Source organism: Lottia gigantea (assembly GCF_000327385.1).
Source record: "Lottia gigantea unplaced genomic scaffold LOTGIsca_26, whole genome shotgun sequence".
In the NCBI taxonomy this organism is placed as follows: Eukaryota; Metazoa; Mollusca; class Gastropoda; family Lottiidae; genus Lottia; species Lottia gigantea.
In genome coordinates, this window is record NW_008708797.1 from 1,567,246 (window position 1) to 1,587,069 (window position 19,824).

The following is a 19,824-nucleotide window of genomic DNA, read 5'->3' on the forward strand; positions in this document are numbered from 1 at the left end:
TGTGTTGGCCAAAGTTCTAAATATTCGTTGTCCTTCATCACCCAAACAATGAAACAATATTGCTTTTCTTCTGTCATCGGAGACATCTTCGCCGTCTAAGGCATTAGCAATTAGATAATTCTTGAAACCCTCTATCCATCTTTGATACGGAATCGGTGGATCGCCGGGTGAAGCGAGAAAAGGTGAAGGAGGAGGCAACGAACCTACTAAATTACCAGCCATTCTTCTTCAGGTTCATCCTCGTCGCCAATTTGTTGTGTTTGCGATGGCCATAAAGATGCATAGTTGATTAAAACTTAAATTTATTATACATGAAATTCTTACAACAATGGCGGTCAGCCCGCCGACCTACTACAAAGTGAATGACGTCATGTGACCTCGTGCAAAGCAAGCAACCAGAAGCGTACATACTGTTTCGGCGTCACATACGTTCGAACCTAGACACAACAAGTTTCGCAGAATTGTAAAATCATACCGATTTCTTCATTTTATAGACACTAGTCCTCATATCAGTCAAGTGCGGTATATTTCAATGGTAGGGCCTAGCATAGTCCAAGTTGAAAATTCATATTTAAAAAACAAAAGGTTGAAAATTTAAAAAGAAATAACATGGTGCATTTTAATTCATGATTAAACTCGACACAATTGGGTGGCTAAGTTTGCTATCTTAATGCATACAAAAAATATCTTCATAAAATTTCATATTGAAAAATGAAAAGATTATTAATTGTTTCGTTACATCATACATAATAAGAACATTCCAAATTTTTAATGCAGCAAGAGTCAAAAAAACATGCTGTCCAATTCACGAATATCAAGAGTATTCAAGACTCATAATGACTTGTCGGAGATGCAGAGGAGTCAGAGGATGTCGGAGAAAGCAAGACACCGCTCTAAAACATACTTTGGTCCGCTGCCACTAGACTTGTCCTAATAATAATTTTATTGCATAAATTTACCACACAAAGCAAAACAAAAACCAAAAACAATAATAGTAGTATTTCAATACATATTGTAATATATATAATGAGACATACAATTAATATCTCTATATAAAACTTAATATATATATGTTATGATTAATTATCTTTCATTTGTGAGACAATTTCTATCATGGAGAAAAATAATAAAGTTTGATAGAGATGTATGTTTTGATCAGATTTTGAGGAAACTTACTATGGTTGTCCATACCATTAAGGCCTCAGTTATGTTTGTCATAAGTTATGTCAAACTGTTTTTTTAAGCCTAAACTATAATGGGGTGGTATGTTGTCAGCGCCTCGGTCTGTCCATGTCAGTCTGTTGATCTTCCACAATTTAGTGTAAAGAAACTAAACAGTAAACAGTTTAAACTTGTCATATTTTTTATCATCAACCCTATTTCATTACAATATTTATCTGTGCTCAGAATGGAATGCATGAATTTTGTTCTAAGAACGCTTTACTTTACCTTCACCTTTTCTTGAAGAATTTCATTATTATTCAGTGAAATTGTTGATTACATCCAGATGTCTTTGATTACATCTTCTACAAGAAGAGTTCCACAGATAACCCTGCCAAGGACTTTTTCATTTACAATACAGCTGAAAAACCATCCTAAGACCACTTAAAGTTTATTGTAATATTGATGGGCACATATTATGGCGGCCCAGACCAGACCTAGAACGGAACGCTTGATAAAAGGGGCTAAAGGATGAACCCTTTCAAAAATCCCAAGAAATATGTAATGTGTCAAAACGCATTCAATTTTTAGCTATGAGACAAAATCAAAGGCACAATTCTTTATGGATTTTTGACTGTTTCTGCAGTATTTTCAAATTATGTTGATTGACTTGCAGGATTTCAATTACAATTTATTGGATGAGATATGGAGGCATCTATTCTATGATAACTTTTGAAGAATCCAATCTATATTTAATGCTTTTTTTTTTTTACAGGTTCATGGCATCATCAGAAGAGCCAGTACTTTCAACACACATCGAATTGAACATCTTTATGCAGATCCTGTATCTCACACTGAAGGCAGTAAGTAAATAAGTGTTTTTATATGTAACAATGAATTTTCACAGATTATGTGTAGGTCTGAAATCCAAAAGCAGGTCGACACAAATAAGCTGAACCTGAAATTTCTGTCTGTTAGCAACAAGGGTTTATGTGTGCTCAGAGATTTAGGGAAAAGTGATTTTTTCTTCTAAGAAATTTTGGGATGCTTTAAGAATCTATTAGAATGAATATGGGATAATTTTACTTTGCGTTTACACATTTGGAGTTTTAGCACAAGAAATTTTCAATTTGATGCATGTTTTTGTATTTATCTCCCTCTAATTGTTCTCTGGGTCAGCTTATGTTAGTTAAGTGTTGTCTGTTTTATACCTTAAAGAGTTGTGTTATCTCCCTTGGCATAGTGATAGTATGAAAATGGAACCGATATTATGTTAATAGCAAGTAACTGCTCAAGGTGTTGAAGTCTTTACTTTGACCTCCAACTGTTGTAAAAACATTACATTGGCTTCAACTGTGGTACAGAGGTACATTTTCAAACACTGCACAATCAGCTTTGTTGAACATGTTTATAGGAATTTGGGTAATCATTAGAATATGATATTTCTAATAAGAAATCTAGTTTCAAGCTATGACTTTCCAATAAATTCTATTGAAACCTTAAATTAAATTCAGATCTCTAGTATTGTTTAGAAGTGACAGAATTTTGATTATTTTCGCATCTAATGGTGTTTAATGAAAAATTTCATGCATGATTTCATTAGACTATCAAATCTGTAAATTTCATTTTGTAAATTAGTGGATCGGAAATTTCTCCATTAGAAAATAGGGTCTGTATTAATTCACTTATTTTCATCCAACCACATTTGTTGTGACCTTAGTTAAACAAACTAGTTAATCTTGGGTATGCTTGAACAGCAACAGATAAGGTACTAGCCTCTGGCAATTTCAGCCAATATCTCAATTTAAACAGAGAATCAAGTCTCTTCATCAATTGGCAAGGAAATGTAATTGCACATCTGTGCCAAGCTTTTGTGGACTCACCAAAAGTAAATATTTTGCCAATCTTTATGCAATAAGTTTGCTTAATCACTGAATAATCTCATTAAGAGTAAATGTGTTTGTGTCTCGATTCAGACACATTTAGTTTTTACCCATTGACAAATATCAACCAGTTTTATCTTCAAGAATGAAGATTTAATTAACCCAAGAATATTTGCCTTGATTAGTAAAGTAGGGAACAGATTGCTTCCTTCAGGCAACAATTCTCTGTAACCCTGCAACTGAAAACTCTTTGATTTTTTTTATTCATTTTGAACCATTGTTCTGCAGGACTGCAAAAAAAATTGTACCATGTTTAAGTGTTACCCTATGGTTGTATTCAAATTTTTGCTTTCAACTTTATGCTTTGGATGAGTAGATTTTCAAAGTAGAGTTTTGAAATTCTTAAATTGTTTCATTATGAAATAAAAATGTGGTTTAAAGCTGTCCCTTGTTCACATAAAATGAGTTGTAAAATAAATTGTTTGTGTTCATTGGATTATGAACGACAGTATTTTGTATGAACAAAGAAGTAATCATAAGCTACCCAGTTTGCCTGCAGGCTGGTGATAAGATAGGTTTGATGCAATGGATACTTTGAAAATTTTAAATATTTGAAAGAGATATGATACCATGTAATGATAACTTGGAGTATGTTTGATGTTGCCTAATATCAGGATAAATATAAGTTATCAGATTCTTTAATAGCAAGATCTGAATGATGATGAAAGTGATATGTTATATTTTAAATAACATTGTTTGACCATATTGTCACCATATCATTATTGACTATATTTTAATGAGATTTCTGTATACTAACCATAGTCCCTGTTAGAATTAGAATTGATTTGATATTTTTGGATGAAAATAGAAAGTTTGTTAAAAAAGGACTGAAGTTTTTCTGACTAAAATTTTAATTAAATATTTCATTTATTCTCGATCAAATTTTCTTTTTGTGTTGTTCACGATCTGTAACATGTGAGGTCTTTATGACAATTTAGAATATTTATATTGTCTTTTTTAGAAATGCACCTTCACTATGGTGATATGACAGATAGTACAAGATTAGTCAAGATTATTAGTGAAATTAGACCCAATGAAATTTATAATCTTGCAGCTCAGAGTCACGTTAAGGTAATAGTTTATACTAATTATTTATATATGTGCAAATTTGGTTAGCTAATTACTCTTGAAGACCCAATTAGGTAAGCAGGAAATATCAGTAACCAGTTTGGACATCTTATATATTGTTAGTTACAAAACTGGAAACGGAATAGATTTATCAATCAAATATCACATGTGTAATGTTCAGACTCAGAACTGAAATTTTCTGCTAGCTTGTTGCACCTTGATACAAATTAATTTGATTTCAACAGAATATTGAAGGCTGTTTAATTGACAGTTGTAATTTGATCTTTTGCCTTTAGCCACGTTATTTCTATTGAATCAATCCATGTTGTGACAAATACAAGAAAATCTCCTCAGTCTGGCCTACAAATCGTCACAAAGTTTTGTTATTTTCTGTCAAGACTTTGCTTGTTTTTCCACTTGTTACAATCTTCTCTCAAAGCTTAAGATAACAAGATAGCCAATGAGGCAAATACTAAACCTGATTATAGCTGAATTTGACATGGCATTCAGAAGACATTTTGTCATGATTTAGTGAAATAAGCAATTTCATGAAATTTCCTCCAGATCTCATCAGTGTGCCTTTGTTATTCTTTGGTTTTGGTCACTGACTGAAAACTGGATGTTGTAACAGTAATTTATTAGAAACTGATGAAAGAGTTGGCCATATCTTAAACAAACTCAAGATGGTAAAATAAAGTCTTTTGAAAAAGAAAAAAACGAAAACAAATACACGCTTATTGTAGTTTTTGTTGAATGTTTGTTTTTTTAAAATAATTTTTGCTTTTTGAAATTGAAAAGGATGTGTATGTCTATAATAAATATGTCATCAAAACAGATAGTAATTAGGATTTGTGTAACAGTTATGACTATTCTGTGTTGATATTTGTATTTTGTATGTGTTCAACAAACAAACAAACTGTTCAGAAAAATTCTGCAAATTTTATCTCTGGTATTTAATGGAATTTTTAATGACCATCTTTTGTTGTGTTAAGATTTTGTCAGAACACAAAGCGTTAAAAAACACTAGTATTACAACCATTTGCCATTTTCATGATTCTTACTTTGTCTATATTGAGTATAACCAGATGTAGTTGAAAAAAGCCAAAAGATTGAATTTTGACAAAAAAGATTTTAAATTTGTTCTGTCATTATTAGAAAACATCAAATTTGCAGCAAATACAAACAAATTGCATGCTTTACAAGATCATTTAAAAATCAGCAGTCTGTTGAAAAACATTCCCCAGAACTTTGCTAAAAAATGCATGTAAGGAAAGTAAATATGAAGATGAAAGTATATTTTTATCCAACAATTAAAAGCACTGATAATGACATCAAGACAGCCATCATGCCCAATACTGTCAGCCACAATGTTTACCTTACATTGATATAGTTTGTTCATCTTGCCACTACAAACATGTCTGTTTTCTAATAAAATATCATTTACTGTTTTTCTTGTCAAACTTGGTTGATTTTAGCTTTTCTGTATATTATCAGCCATTTTTCGCCTTTTTCTTCACAACATACAAAACATTAGTGGTGTATGGATCTAGTTATAATTCTTGACAAAGATTGGGAATCTGAATTTTCTTATGAGCATGGATATGTTGACAATCAGAATTTGATTATAAGTATGTTATGTTACAGGTATCCTTTGAGTTAGCTGAATATACTGCTGATGTTGATGCTCTAGGTGTACTACGACTATTAGATGCTATTAGAACATGTGGCCTTACGAAAGAAGTGAAATTTTATCAAGCTTCAACTTCAGAATTGTACGGAAAGGTACAAGAAATACCTCAAAAAGAAACCACCCCATTTTACCCCAGATCACCATATGGTAAGTATTTCATTTGCTTGTTGTTTACTCGTTTGTCATTTAATTTAGATAGTATTGACTTTTATTTTTCGGGCATCATTAAGACAATATTTTATTTTAATGCTTTCTAAAATGGAACTGTCTAATAGGGGTGTATAATCCAAATTATCATTTTCCTTTCCAGGTGCAGCTAAATTGTATGCTTATTGGATAGTTGTAAACTATAGAGAAGCTTATGGTATGTTTGCATGTAATGGTATACTATTTAATCATGAAAGTCCCAGAAGAGGTAATTACATTTTTCACTATCATAACATTTCAATTAATCTTACTAGTCCTGAATTCATTCAATAGTATGCTTGATACCTGTTAGTTACTTGGTGAAAGTTCTACTACTGTGACTTGTTATCTTGGAAAGGTAGCTCTGACCTCTGTAGAATATGAGTTGATTCCGCTTAATGAATTGGCTGTCAGACTTTGGCGTACCTTGCAAACATTACAAAATTATTTTTGTTATTGTGAATTCTATCTCGCAAGTTTTGTTGAAATATTAATATTTCAAGACTCTCCTTATTCAAGACTGTTTACACCAAAATAATTTAACTTATCAGTTCAAAATTGATTTTCTCACAAATTGATATCAGTATCAATATTTGGAAAACTGGAAATTTACGTTAATCCTAGATTTTTAAATTTGGAAAAAAATTCAAATGTCAGCCAATGAAATCAATTGAATTGTGCCAATCAGGTTGAAGACAATGAAATTAGGTGTATGATAAGTGACAGGAATAGGATTAGAGATTGTTTATATTATAGCCTAGAACAAAGGTTAGGTGTCAGCTAAACAATTAGTAAGCATCAGTCTCATGTCATAGTGATGTTGTTAGGTTGTTTGTGTTGGAGTTAGAAATGTCTAGATCACATAGCCACTAATTGTTAGCTTGTCATACCATTATTATCTTTTAGATCTTTAAGATGTTTTCCTTTCTTTAGACAATTCATATTCTTAATGATGATAGCTTGAATGTTATATTTTGAAAAAAAATGATTTGATGGATTTTATTTTTTACAATTTGATATGAAATATGATTTTATAGATGTTTAAGACATTTTTATACGCCCCAACACAACCATACATGTGGATGTATATAGTCTTCACCCCTGTCCATCTGTCTGTTGTCTGTCAACAAGGAAGAACCCTATTTAAAATCAGAAAAATCAAAAAATATTTTGAGTTATTGCCCTTGTTCTTGAAATTGCGCTAAATTTTTAGCACATTAACACTCTAGAAGGCAAAATTCTGAACCGATTTGGACGAAACTTGGTGAAATTGTTTATTACTACCCAAGGATGAACCCTATTGAAAATCAATAAAATCTAAACACATTTAATATGAGTTATTGCTCTTGCTCTTGAAAACACATTCAATTTTAAAGAAACTTGGTGAAATTATTTACTAAGGATAAACCCTATCAAAAATCAAAAAGCGGTAAAAAGCCTGTGAATAATGTTCTTGTAGTTTGAAAATCTTATTCTGATAGCTCTTGTCAAACACCCAGACAACATGGCTTGAGGCCACATTATAATGCTAATTTTTAAAAATGATTATAAAAATTATTACCACGCTATTACGAATGTTTTTGGAGTTGACAAATGCAGAGTGGAATAAGGTATCCAAGAAGCAGAGACGTACATTTGTCTCAGCTGGTTAAGTAGAAATGCATCATTGAGTCTATAGGTTATTCCTTTTGTGCATGAACTTGACAAAAAAAAGCAATTTCATATAAAAAACTTATTTATTATAACTACCGTATATACAACTATTTTCACCCTTTAGGGACCTGTCAAATGTTGATAGTATCATCTGATATCACTCAACATAATATCATGATTATTTCCACTACAGTAATATATGATAACAATTATATTCACCAAGCAGAGTTTATCATTGTAATATATTCTATAAGCACCCTGAACACTGTTAGACTGTTGTCAGTTAACCGTATAAATAAAAACTACAAGTTAATCGTGGCATAAAACTGATAATATTAAATTTCTGTGAGCCAGGCTAGAAGACAGTCTAAGTCTTTAATTATCACAATTTTCTTGTTTATAAATAAATTTTCTGTGTGTGGTACACATCTTTCAACTTTTTTCACTCGTGAAAACTGATTAATTTGAATTACGATATTTCTCTTGAAGCAGAAATTTAAAGCCAGTCATGAAATTATTGTACATGTAAGATTACTGGGTGGTCGTCCAATGTTAGTCAATAACAGATTCTATACAGTTTTTATTCTATACTATATAAAATATAATTCACTTGAAAACATTGAATAACATTCTTTACCATGTGGACTGTCCTAAATTGAAACTAATAGACAATACAATTCTTACAGTGACTGATCTATTTTGAAAGGTTAAACATACACTGCCTCATTAGTAATTTCTAGCCACATTGTCAGCAGAAACTCAAACTCAAATGTGCCTTGATTATCATAGATAGAAAGTCATTAAAGTTAGTTCCCATTAGTTTAAAATAGTTATTGTGCACTTTATTTTGATACATCTTACACATACAACCCCTTTTGAGAAAAATTTTTACAAAAATTGATGGTGATTAAAACCATAACTCATATATTCAAGCATCAAACTTCAGATTCAATGCTAATGTATAGGAAATCTTGTAACTTTTAACTGCCCTATTGATCATTTAGAATTAACATAATTGATATTTCAATCTTTGAAAACTTACTTATTGATCTTTATGTTTTAGGTGAAACTTTTGTTACCAGGAAAATTACCCGTGCTGTGGCTAAAATAAGTTTAGGACAACAATCAGTATTAGAATTAGGTAATATAGATTCTAAAAGAGATTGGGGACATGCTAAAGATTATGTGGAAGTAAGTATACATTTTTGATATTATGTACATAATATAAACACCTTAAGCTTACATTACATTCAATTTTGGACATTGTAAGAAACATATTTCAGGCCATGTTAGATAGTTTGTAATATAAGAAATGTTATATTGCAGGCTATGTTAGATGTTATATGTTATATTTTTCAATACAAGAAGCATTATATTTCAGGCTATGTTAGATGTTATATGTTATATTTTTCAATACAAGAAGCATTATATTTCAGGCTATGTTTGACATTATGTTTTTTGATATAATATAATTATGTTTTTAATATGATAAACAATATATTACAGGCTATGTGGATGATGTTACAAAAAGATACCCCAGATGATTATGTTATATCTACCAATGAAGTTCATAGTGTCAGGGAATTTGTAGAAGCTTCCTTTAAAATTACAGGAGTAGACATTGTGTAAGTAGACAAAAACTTAAAGAGTCATGAAAACAGAAGTTACCTAACAAGTATCTGATTGAACTCATTAGATCATGAAAGGTTTTTCTTGCATATAATCTATAGCCATATGATAATTGTAAAATAATTGTGCTTACTTGATCATCAATGTCCAGTGAGATCAATGAAAGCTGTTAAGTTAAGTAAATGGTTCTCTTTAGATGGGAGGGTAAAGAAGATACAGAAATTGGTAAAGACAAAGCTACAGGTGTTGTTCGTGTTAAAGTAAATCCCAAATATTACAGACCCACAGAAGTTGTAAGTTTCTGTTATATTTATTTCTATATGAGATTGTGTTGGTGTACTTGGATATCATTTGAAAAACTTAAAGACAAAAGTAATACTACCAAGGAAATTGACATTAAATAATAACAAATTGAATTGCAATTTATTGGTACTTATTATTAAAAAGCTAGAGTATAGTTTTGTAAGAGAAAATTGAACAAGATGTCAGATGCTGGATTCATTACAATTGTAATCCTTGATCAATACAGCATTTTCTAAAATAGTCAAGCCCAAAAGATATTGGTAAACACATTAACAGTAGGAAAGGTATATTTCAAAATAAACGCATAATTAACTTGACTTTAAGTTTCAACAATGTTTAGTAAATAGATAAACATAGTAGATTTGTGGGGGTCTTGTCAGGCTGGTTGTTCTATCTATATGCCTTTCTCATCTGTCAAAATGAATGATATATTTGGTACATACATTATATGCCTTATTGAACAATTGTATAAAACATGATAGCTGAGTTTACTTATAATCATTTCTTAGAGTTAAAGTCTGGTCATCTTTGCAGTTATGCAGCTTTTTCATCAGTCCATGCGTGTTTAGTCCAGAAATTTGGCTACCATTTCCAAATCAGTAAACCTTGTGATAAATATATAAAACACTGAAGATGGGCTTTTGTTTATGGACTTGAAGGTTGTTTCTTGAGTTTCTGATTGGTCTGCCCCTCAAGCTTACTACTACCACAGTTACAGTGTGAATCAGTAGTATTGTAAGGGTTTATTTCCATCTTAATTAAAATTGTTTCAATGCAATCCTATCTACTATAACCTTTGTGTTAAAAATGAAATTGTTGGGGTTTCAAATTTGAAGGTATTCTTTAGTGCAAAAGTTTCTTTGTTTTATTTTTCAATTATGTCATGCTACAAATGCATTTAATTTAATTATTATTTAAAAAACATGTTTAAATGCCTTTAGAATTTCCATTTCAGTGAATTTCTTTGGGTCATTATTTTGGAATAGATTTTTCAGACATTCTCCAAAATCTCCTTTACCATTATACTATAGTTTAATACTAGCAGGCAATTCCAAACTTCCAGCTGATTATGATAGTTATTTAATTACACTAATGTGTTTTCAATTTTCTCCAGTGGGTTTCTAAACAAATCTTCTTTGAAAATTGTGTTGATATATTTTGTTAGAATAGTTTATCTACCTATTCATTACTACACTCAATGATCTCGAAAGGTGTAAGATGTTCTCCTTGCCTCACACCTGCATCTCACTTGATAAGAAATCTATCAAACTGGAATTATTGTTCTTCTGTTTTTGTCATCTTTGATAAACTTCATATCAAAGGAAAGTGATTGCTGTTTCTTGTTTCTCATTATAGGGCTATTAAACAGGGATTTTAATTTGTCTGCATCTCTCACACTAGATACTTTACCAACCTTTAAATATACTTGGTATATACAAACAAGCTGAAACTGAGCCATATCTAATGAACAAGTTCTGAACATTATCTTAAAATCAGCTCATGTTGAATGATGATACTTTCAATAGGAGAGAATATTTTGTAGGCTACTATTACTTGTTTCTTAGGTTTTGTACATTTGTACACTTAAGTTCAGATATATCTACATGTGTCAAATAGTTTGCATGTGTTGATGTATCATAGATTACATCTTACAGAAAATCTGCATTATAATGGAGTACACTTTCCTTTGAGTAGTCACTAAGAGATTCTTTGCTTCCAATTATATCACATAAATTTGGCAGATTGAGTTCTTAATTATTGTGAGATGAGCATCAAAAATATCTTGATCACTACCAGCAAGCTAATTCTCTTTGAGTATAACATGATTTGGTTCTCTTTTCATCAACTTCTTCCAGTTGGCCAGATGCTTGAATTAGCAAAACTAAGCCACCTGTATTTAAATAGGTAGCTGATCATATTTTTTGAATCAAATGTATTAGGCAGAACAAGGTGTATCTATTTAAGAGTCATATGTGTATAAGTATGAAAGGTATTGCCACCATCTTGTGCTCTTTACCTTTACCATAATTTCTGTCTAATATTGAACATATTATTCATATGTTTATAATATTCTCTCTTGATTTATTCCAAGCCACCGGTATTTCTCCTGCATGTGGTCTTTGTAAATTCATAAATATTAGACAATCTAATGAAATAAATAGTTAAAATGTCATAATTTGATATGGAATATATAAGACAGTTGAATGAGAACAAAAAGTACATCTATAAAATGTCAAGAATTTGGATTAGCTTGGTTATTGTATGTTAGTTCATACACAAGGTGGAAAAAGTTTAAATGTTCTGAAAGAAATAGAAATTGCTCCAATGAATTTGGATGCGTAACTTCACAAATGGACCCAAAAGAGCATCGAATTGGTATTTCTTTGATGTAAAATGACATTTAGGCTTTGGAATGACAAAATATTATTGGTTTATTTCAATGCAGTCATAGAATCAACTAAATTTCTTAGATTTTATTTACATAGAATAATAAACTTTATAATTTGTGAACTGTACTTAACCTGTGGACAGCCAATGTAGATTGACATTTTGTTTGCATCAAAATAACTGTATTGCAACATCAGGCTCTTCAAATCACATTCTCAGGTAAAAATAAAAATAGATATGAATTATCTTCTTAACTTCTAGCGCGGACATTTCTCCAGATTTTAAAGTACTGTATTCCCATTAACATGTGTAGACCATAATCATTACTGTTTACATGTTTATATAAACACATATTATCTTGTTAGTTTTACACAAGTTTTGTATTGTCAGTAAACATTGGAAATCTTTGGGGAGGTTCTAAAGAGAACACCTCATTACCAACTTGAGTTAGACACTGACTTTATTCTTCTGATCCACAAGGTTTCTTCCCGTTGCTATAGCTTATGTTTTATTGAGAGGATTGAAAATTCTGATAAGATATTGTGTTTGGTCATAGAAGGTCTTGCTGTTGCTTATGCTTAGGGAACATCAGTGGCCAAAGCATTTTGCAGTTTCTCACTAGCCTTGGAGTTCAATTCCAACTGGATTTTTGATCCTTGTCAGTGATTCAGTTAGGATTGGCTGATATGGAGAAAGCTAGGTTCCTTTGAGAAAAAAAAAATCGCCAAAGTACTTAAAGAAATTAATGCTTTAAAATCCTGTGTTTCTCTTTTATAGTCTGATTAAAAGAATGCAGATATCTACAGGTACTAGATTTTTTCTGAAGGTCTGAGCTTAATCTCATATGTCCTACCAAACTCCTGTCATTTTGATTTCCTGACACGTTACATCTTGTAAACTCATGTGATAAAAACTCACATTAAATCTCAAGTGTCTTCCAGTTTAGTCGAGTAATATTTCTCTGGCTTTCTGTCTTCTTTAAACTTTTTTCTTCTTCATAAAGAGTTCATTGTGGCAACATAAATGATGCTTTCATTTCATCAAGTACACTTCTGTTTTTTCACTCTTCACAGTTCATTTAGATTGAAATATGCATGGAATACAAGGAACTGTTGGTTAGTGTGTGGTGAACACCAGGCTCTTTTATCATTATATTACAATATATTAAAGGGATATTTACCTTTAATTTCAGATAATGTAAAGGAATTTTTGGTAGTTGTCATTAGTCGACAAACAATATTTCAAATTTTAAAACAAGAAATCTGTAGCTTAGGTATCTATTGAAACTAAAGCATTGAAAAATGCTCATCCTGTTGGTGATATTTTATCAGATCAATGATTATATTGTAATGTAACAAGATTTGAATAACAGTGTGGTTGAAGACAAATGTAGGCATTTACTGTCTTATATGGTGCATGGTGGTTGTACCTTAATGAAATATTAAATTGAAACTCTTTTGGCATCAACATTGATTGAACATAGAATTTGCTTTAGAAATATCATTCTGCTTTTAGCTTATTTGCTCTTTTTTTTGTCTTGAGAAAGCAAAACTACATCTCTTTAGACTTAGTCTTCTTTTGAGGTGGGATAAGATTCTATTTCCTAACTTGGCTAAGCAATCATGTTGAGATCTGCTGGTAGTTGGAAATTCTAGACTTATGCCTCTCTCATGGCATACTACATGGCATTGCTAGTTGTAATGATCCAATTCAGGTGCAAAGTAGATTGGGCATAAAGTACATTTCAGTGAAGAGGAAGTCTTTTGTGAAAGCATGCCTTTAACTGATTCTACTTTACCATTTATAAAAGTTTTTTGTTTCTCCTCAGTAATTTTGATGAATGGTATTTTGATATGTTTTGCAGGAGTTGTCAACATGGTTCACTGATTGTATGATTTGTTATGTTTCAAAACATGTTTTATGAGCTCATAGTGTCTGTTGGGTATTTTTAGGGTCAGAAATATAATTGTTTTAAAATACACACTGGCACATTTTATTTTGAAAGTTAATCCCACATCAGATAAAATATAAGTTCAGTTTGAATGTTGATGGAATGTCTGGTAGCCTTTATCTTTCATGTCTTTTATTCTGTCATTATTATAAGACATCCTCCTTTCTTCCTACTTAAATAGCCTGGAAGAATCCTGAGTAAGACCTGTTCTGTAACTGAACTAGTCTTATCATACACAATACAAAGATTGGACACTAATGGGTAGGATCACAGGCATTGTCATTGGAAAAGACCAAGATTACTCTTACAATCTCCAGCATAGAATTATTTTCTTGTCATGATTTAAAGATAAATATGGTACAAAAAATGGGCTGAAGAGAAAAAAAGAAGGGGGTGGTATCAGTTGTTGATTTTGAGTGTATTTTCTGAATATAACTTTCAGACCAGCTCAAATATCTGTTTTAAGCGAGGATCTGTCAGAAGTTAAGTATAAGTTGATTAAATAGTGTCAGTCTAAATCCAACCTTTGTATGCAAATAGTAGAAAGTCAAGTATCAAAATCAAGTATCCTTAGCCGAAATATATTTGAATCAAGTAAGCCTTTGATTGGATGCATTGTGAATGCGGCTTTGTTTCACTTGGTATAAGACAAACTGTAGATCATTGTAAAGAGGAAAGAAAAAGGATTGTATATGATAATTTGATGTAGTGAAATATTTCAACACCCTTTTACAATCTCATTTCATATTATCCTTATATATTAACTAGAATAAAAATTGAAATAAATAAACCTCTGTAATTTATATAAATATTTAAAATGAGAGATTTAATGTTTAGAGGGTTTGTTTGAAAATATCAGGACTGTTGAAATGTTGGGTCAGATTAAGAAGTGAAGTTTTCATTGAAGTAGGAACTAGTATATCTACATAGTTTAAATTTCTATAATATTGTTATTATTTAGTTGTATTATTATTATTGTTATATAGAAGACCTCACACATTATAATATATATCATAAAAATAAACAACAGTTGTATTGTATGCTTATCAACTAAATTCACTTCTACTTGCCTTTTGTTTAAAGAAAACTAACCCTTCGGAATCTAATTACAGTAATATTGGTAGTAGATTTTTGAGACCCTCTAACAAGTGACAACACTGAATTAAATTTTTAGTTCAAGATTGGAGTGCGAACATAAGGAAGCCAGTGTTTATTGAGCCAGGGTTTTTCAAAAAGTGGAACAGACTCAGCCAAATCTTGGCTTCTTAGCTCTACTGCACCTGGTAATAGTTACGAAAAGCATCAGAGAAAACAGTTTTTCGTGAGTTTAACAATCAAAAGACAAATTTGAATATATTTAAAACTCCAACAGAGCAGTTCTAAAAACAATTTTTTATCAAATTTTTAGTAACTGTGATTAAGATTTATTTTAATTTTGATCTAAATTGTATCTGGATAAGAATTAGTAGAGTAGGTGTGTCTGCTTATTAAAGTTTACAAGTTACCTCCCTTTTATTACAAACATTCAAGTCTGATTAATAAAATGACTTCTGCTCTGGAAACAGGTGTGAAGAATATTTTATCAATTTATAGTCATCTCACTGCTAGTTTTTTTTACTTTTATTGGAATTTTACAGCAGGTGCAATTTAATATTAAAAAACCTAATAACTAATTAATGCTAATTAAATGCATATCAATTTTTTTTCCCATCAGGCCTTTGAACAGATGAAATAATTGAAAGTATTTTTTTGACACTTGTATGTTTACCAAACGCCATGTTTCACAGCAAAAGTCACTTTTAATGAAAACATTAATTGCTCATTTTGCATGAAGTTTCTTCCATGTTACATTTCTTGTTGATTTGATCCAAAAATTTCTACTATCAAATTTACAAGATTCTATGAAAACAAATATTGATGTAAAGTATAGTTTTATTGATGCCACCTGCAGGGAAGGAATTAACTGAGGTTGAAAATATTAATAGCACCATTAAATACAGGTTTAAACTGTATTTGTACTTGGGCTTATATAAGTGTCTGCATGATGTTCCTTTGGTGTATTTATAAATAAAAGGCTACTGTCAAGATGATAGACAAAACCCTTCCTAGGCCATTTTAGCTTTCAGCTCTTCATTTCAACTGATAGAATATTATGAGCTATAATTGTATGTATGGCATGCTCACCCATCAGAACACAAAATGTCACTTTGTGATTGGGTTTGTCTACTTTACTGAGAAATGCTTTTTTTGTTTTGGGATATCTCCTGACTATATGGAATCTTTGAAAATATAACTCATATAAATTAGCAAAGAGTATTGTATTGGATTGTCTAAAAAAAAAAAAAAAAAAAAGATGTATAACTTAAATGTCATAATATTGTTATGAAGGCTGATGGATCTTGCTTTGTAGCTCAAATTATTCTGAACTCCTTTAGATTTTAAAAGCCAACAGCTGTAAGGGTTAAGGTAAAGACAGGTGGCTGAAAAGAAGTGAATTTGTCATTGCAGAAATAAACAAGAAAGATAATCAGTCACTTTTACATTTCAAACTACTTCTATTCTCCATTTTCTATCAAAATAATGTCTTCATCTTGTTTTGTCAGGTTTCAGCTAATTACTTTAGAAAGTTTTGTAGTATTTTATTTCTTATAGGTCTAAAAAGTTATTGATTACTCTTTTCTTTGGGGTGAGACAGGTCAATTTTCTGTGATAATTTTGTTTTTGCGATGGCATAAATTCTAGAATATTACTGAATATTGCCTTTGTATTGGTAGGATAAAGTTGTAGGTTTGAAACTTGCTCCTGAGGAAGTTGCATAGTGAAATCCCATTGTAGGTTTTGACAGTACCTTCTCTGTTCATGCTGATTGCAGTGGTGCAGTGGTGCTTAGTTGTTCTGCACATATTAAAGATCACTTTACAGTTAGTAAAGTGTTAATTTTGATTTTAACCCAATCAGTGTGTGATTAACTGTTTTTTTAATGGATGATACAGAATTTAGTAAAATTTTTGGTAAACTGAAGACGACAGAAAATCAAAACCTTATTGTGGTTTGCTTGTGTGACTTTCTTTTCCATTCTCCCTCAATCTGAATGGTTGGATTTAAATGGTACCAATCTCATTTCCATACCCCAAAAATGATGTGTAGCTAGCTTGGGTTAATAAGATAACAAAATGGTGACATGCCATCTTCAATTGTGAAGAATTGGAATATCAGAAATTCCATACAAATGTATTGACTGTTAGGCATCATCTTCTAAAATGTTAATAAGATTGTTTAGTAGTTAAGTAAAGTGAAAATACATGTATTAAGAACTGCCCACCCTATTCCAAACATTAACTGGCTTTATTTTGGTTCAACTTTCTACATGCTTTCTAAAGATTTATTTGTTATCTCTAACAATAATCATAGTTTTGACATCTCTAAACACATTGGGGAAGAAAAGATAAAAATGAGATTGGGAAGTAAAAATGTTTATAAAAAATAATAATAATGGTTTTACATTGGAGGTGGGATGAATCACTAAGTTTCAGACACCCACAATATTTTTCACCCAGCTATATTTAATCTGTTGTTGTCCTTGAGATCGATCTTCAAACTTCTAGTTACCATTGTTTGAGATGCAAAATGAATAATGTTACAGTGTATTTTCAAGATTACTGGCTGGTCAAAAATATGACCTCAATCAAATCAAAGTTTGTTTTTACAAGAATTTTTGAAAAATTAGGCCTATGACAAAAAAAAATCAGTATTGTATTTGAATTGGAAAAAAGATTTTAGTAGTTTGTTCAGTAATACTTTGTCAATAATGTGTAGCACATGACACCATGAGAAGTAACAATACGGAAATGTTTTTCTCATGTTTTCCCACTTGATAACGCTAATAAAAAACATCTCATCTAAAAGCTTGGAGAGTAATGAAATGTTCATTAGTTGCTTAATACTTTCCAAACTTTTGGCATTTGGTTGTTGTTTTATGGTTTGAGTGAGAATTTGTTAGGAAGATTATTTGTGTTTGGTGGCAATAGAAATGGCGTTATCAGTGACTGACAGACGGGCAAATATCTTACTGATAGTTTATAGAAGAAACAGATCAATATAAGTTTATCAGTAAAATAAATAAATATACCATCAACATATACTCAATGTTGCTCTACTGGCCCTCCATACTTCCTAAATACACACTTTTACATTGATAAATAATAGAGATTTGTGTATAAACAAATGGTATTAGTAGCTGGAAGACATGTCTTGGACTAATGGTAGGTACACATGGTACAAGATTAAGGGAAATCAAATAACACTGATTTATAAGTCAGAGTTTCGGAATTTTTATATTGTTGGAATATGATGTTTATTTTCAATTTACATAATTTGAGATATTTTCAGAAGTGCATATTGTTGGGGTATGTGTTATTTGGCTGGATAAATATTGACAACCTTCCAGTTTTTTCTTGTACAAGTTGCTTTCATAGCTACCTTGTATAGGCCAAATTAATTTTTAAGAGAAAAGAGTTTAAATGAGAATTGATGAGAACTATGTCCATCCTTGTGTGTATTCTCTATTTCCCTGTGTTATCATGGCATTAGAATCAAATGAAGTCCACCATCTGTCAAACACTTACTGTGTTGTGTGTATATTATATCATACATTGTATATGATGTGAAGCCATTTGGTTAACAGACCTTTCAGACTTCAACTTTAATATTTGGTGTGTAAGGGTTTTAAGTTTAAATGTCTCTGACTTGTATTTTGTGTAAATATCAGAAACAATGGTACTTCTGTTTCATTACCATATTTACAATGGCAAAGTCTTTATGACTAATACAATTCACAAAACTATTTTCAAGATATGTCACAGAAGGCTTTAACTTATTGAACTCTATGAACATGGTTTCCAAGAGATATTCTCTCCACTTTTAAAGATGAGGCATAAGTTTAAAAGTATTGTTCAAGTGAATTGTAAAGTAAAATTGTTTTAAAAAACTTACATATATTTATATTAACATATTATTATATTCCATAATATTGTCATGTGTTTTGTTATATTATATATATTTCTATTTCTATTGTAGGAGTTCTTACAAGGTGATTGTTCAAAAGCTACCAAAGAATTAGGGTGGACCAAAAAATATGACTTTGATGTAAGTTTGTTTTATATCTTCAATTATAATCTGTGAATCTTGCAATGAAAAATAGACTTTGCTCTCACTATCTGTGAAAATTATGTGCTATTTTTGACAACTCTGGAACCAACTCAGACACTGTAGAAAACACTAATAGATGCCATAAAATTGTGGGACAAATTTTGGTTATTGTCCAAAAAATTTAAATGAAATTGAATTAATAAGGCTTAATGCGAAATGATTTACTTACATGTCATATGCTAATGTGTTTCAATTCCTTACACACAGTGTTTAAAGGGTTAATGTGACAGTCCTATATTTTGTTGCTGTAAGATGAAACAATAGTAAAAATCATCACTGATTGATATATAAATAATAGCCAAGTATGATGTAATATTGTATGTGTAAATTATTTGTAGGCTTTAGTAAAAGAAATGATTGAAGAAGATATTGAATTAATGAAGATGAATCCTAAAGCTTAACTTCACTTATACGTATGTTTTACATTTTCATTGATTTCAGAGACATTGTACCAGTAAATCACTTCTAGTAGTAATTTTATTAAATTGTTGCTGATGCATGTTAAAGAAATACTACCTCTTAAAATAACATGAAATTTAAAGTTTCAAACTTGGTCAATAAGAGTAAATATTCATCCGTTGTATTTACCAGGTGCCATGACTAAAGAATAGAATCTCTATATAAAACAATATATTCATTAAACT

The 19,824-nt window shown here is 30.7% G+C and overlaps 1 protein-coding gene across 1 annotated transcript in view; it reads left to right on the forward strand.

Moving 5' to 3' along the window:
* Positions 1-19,581, forward strand: part of LOTGIDRAFT_215196 (hypothetical protein) — a gene marked incomplete at both ends in the record, with an annotated part of 28,312 nt that extends 8,731 nt beyond the window's left edge. Inside the window, 9 exons of the mRNA XM_009056000.1 lie at positions 1,937-2,024; positions 4,066-4,175; positions 5,817-6,009; positions 6,173-6,277; positions 8,765-8,892; positions 9,208-9,326; positions 9,527-9,623; positions 19,049-19,117; positions 19,519-19,581. Of these exons, the coding sequence (XP_009054248.1) occupies positions 1,937-2,024; positions 4,066-4,175; positions 5,817-6,009; positions 6,173-6,277; positions 8,765-8,892; positions 9,208-9,326; positions 9,527-9,623; positions 19,049-19,117; positions 19,519-19,581 (972 nt within the window). The remainder of the gene's footprint in view (positions 1-1,936; positions 2,025-4,065; positions 4,176-5,816; positions 6,010-6,172; positions 6,278-8,764; positions 8,893-9,207; positions 9,327-9,526; positions 9,624-19,048; positions 19,118-19,518) is intronic.
* Positions 19,582-19,824: the final 243 nt, after the last annotated feature.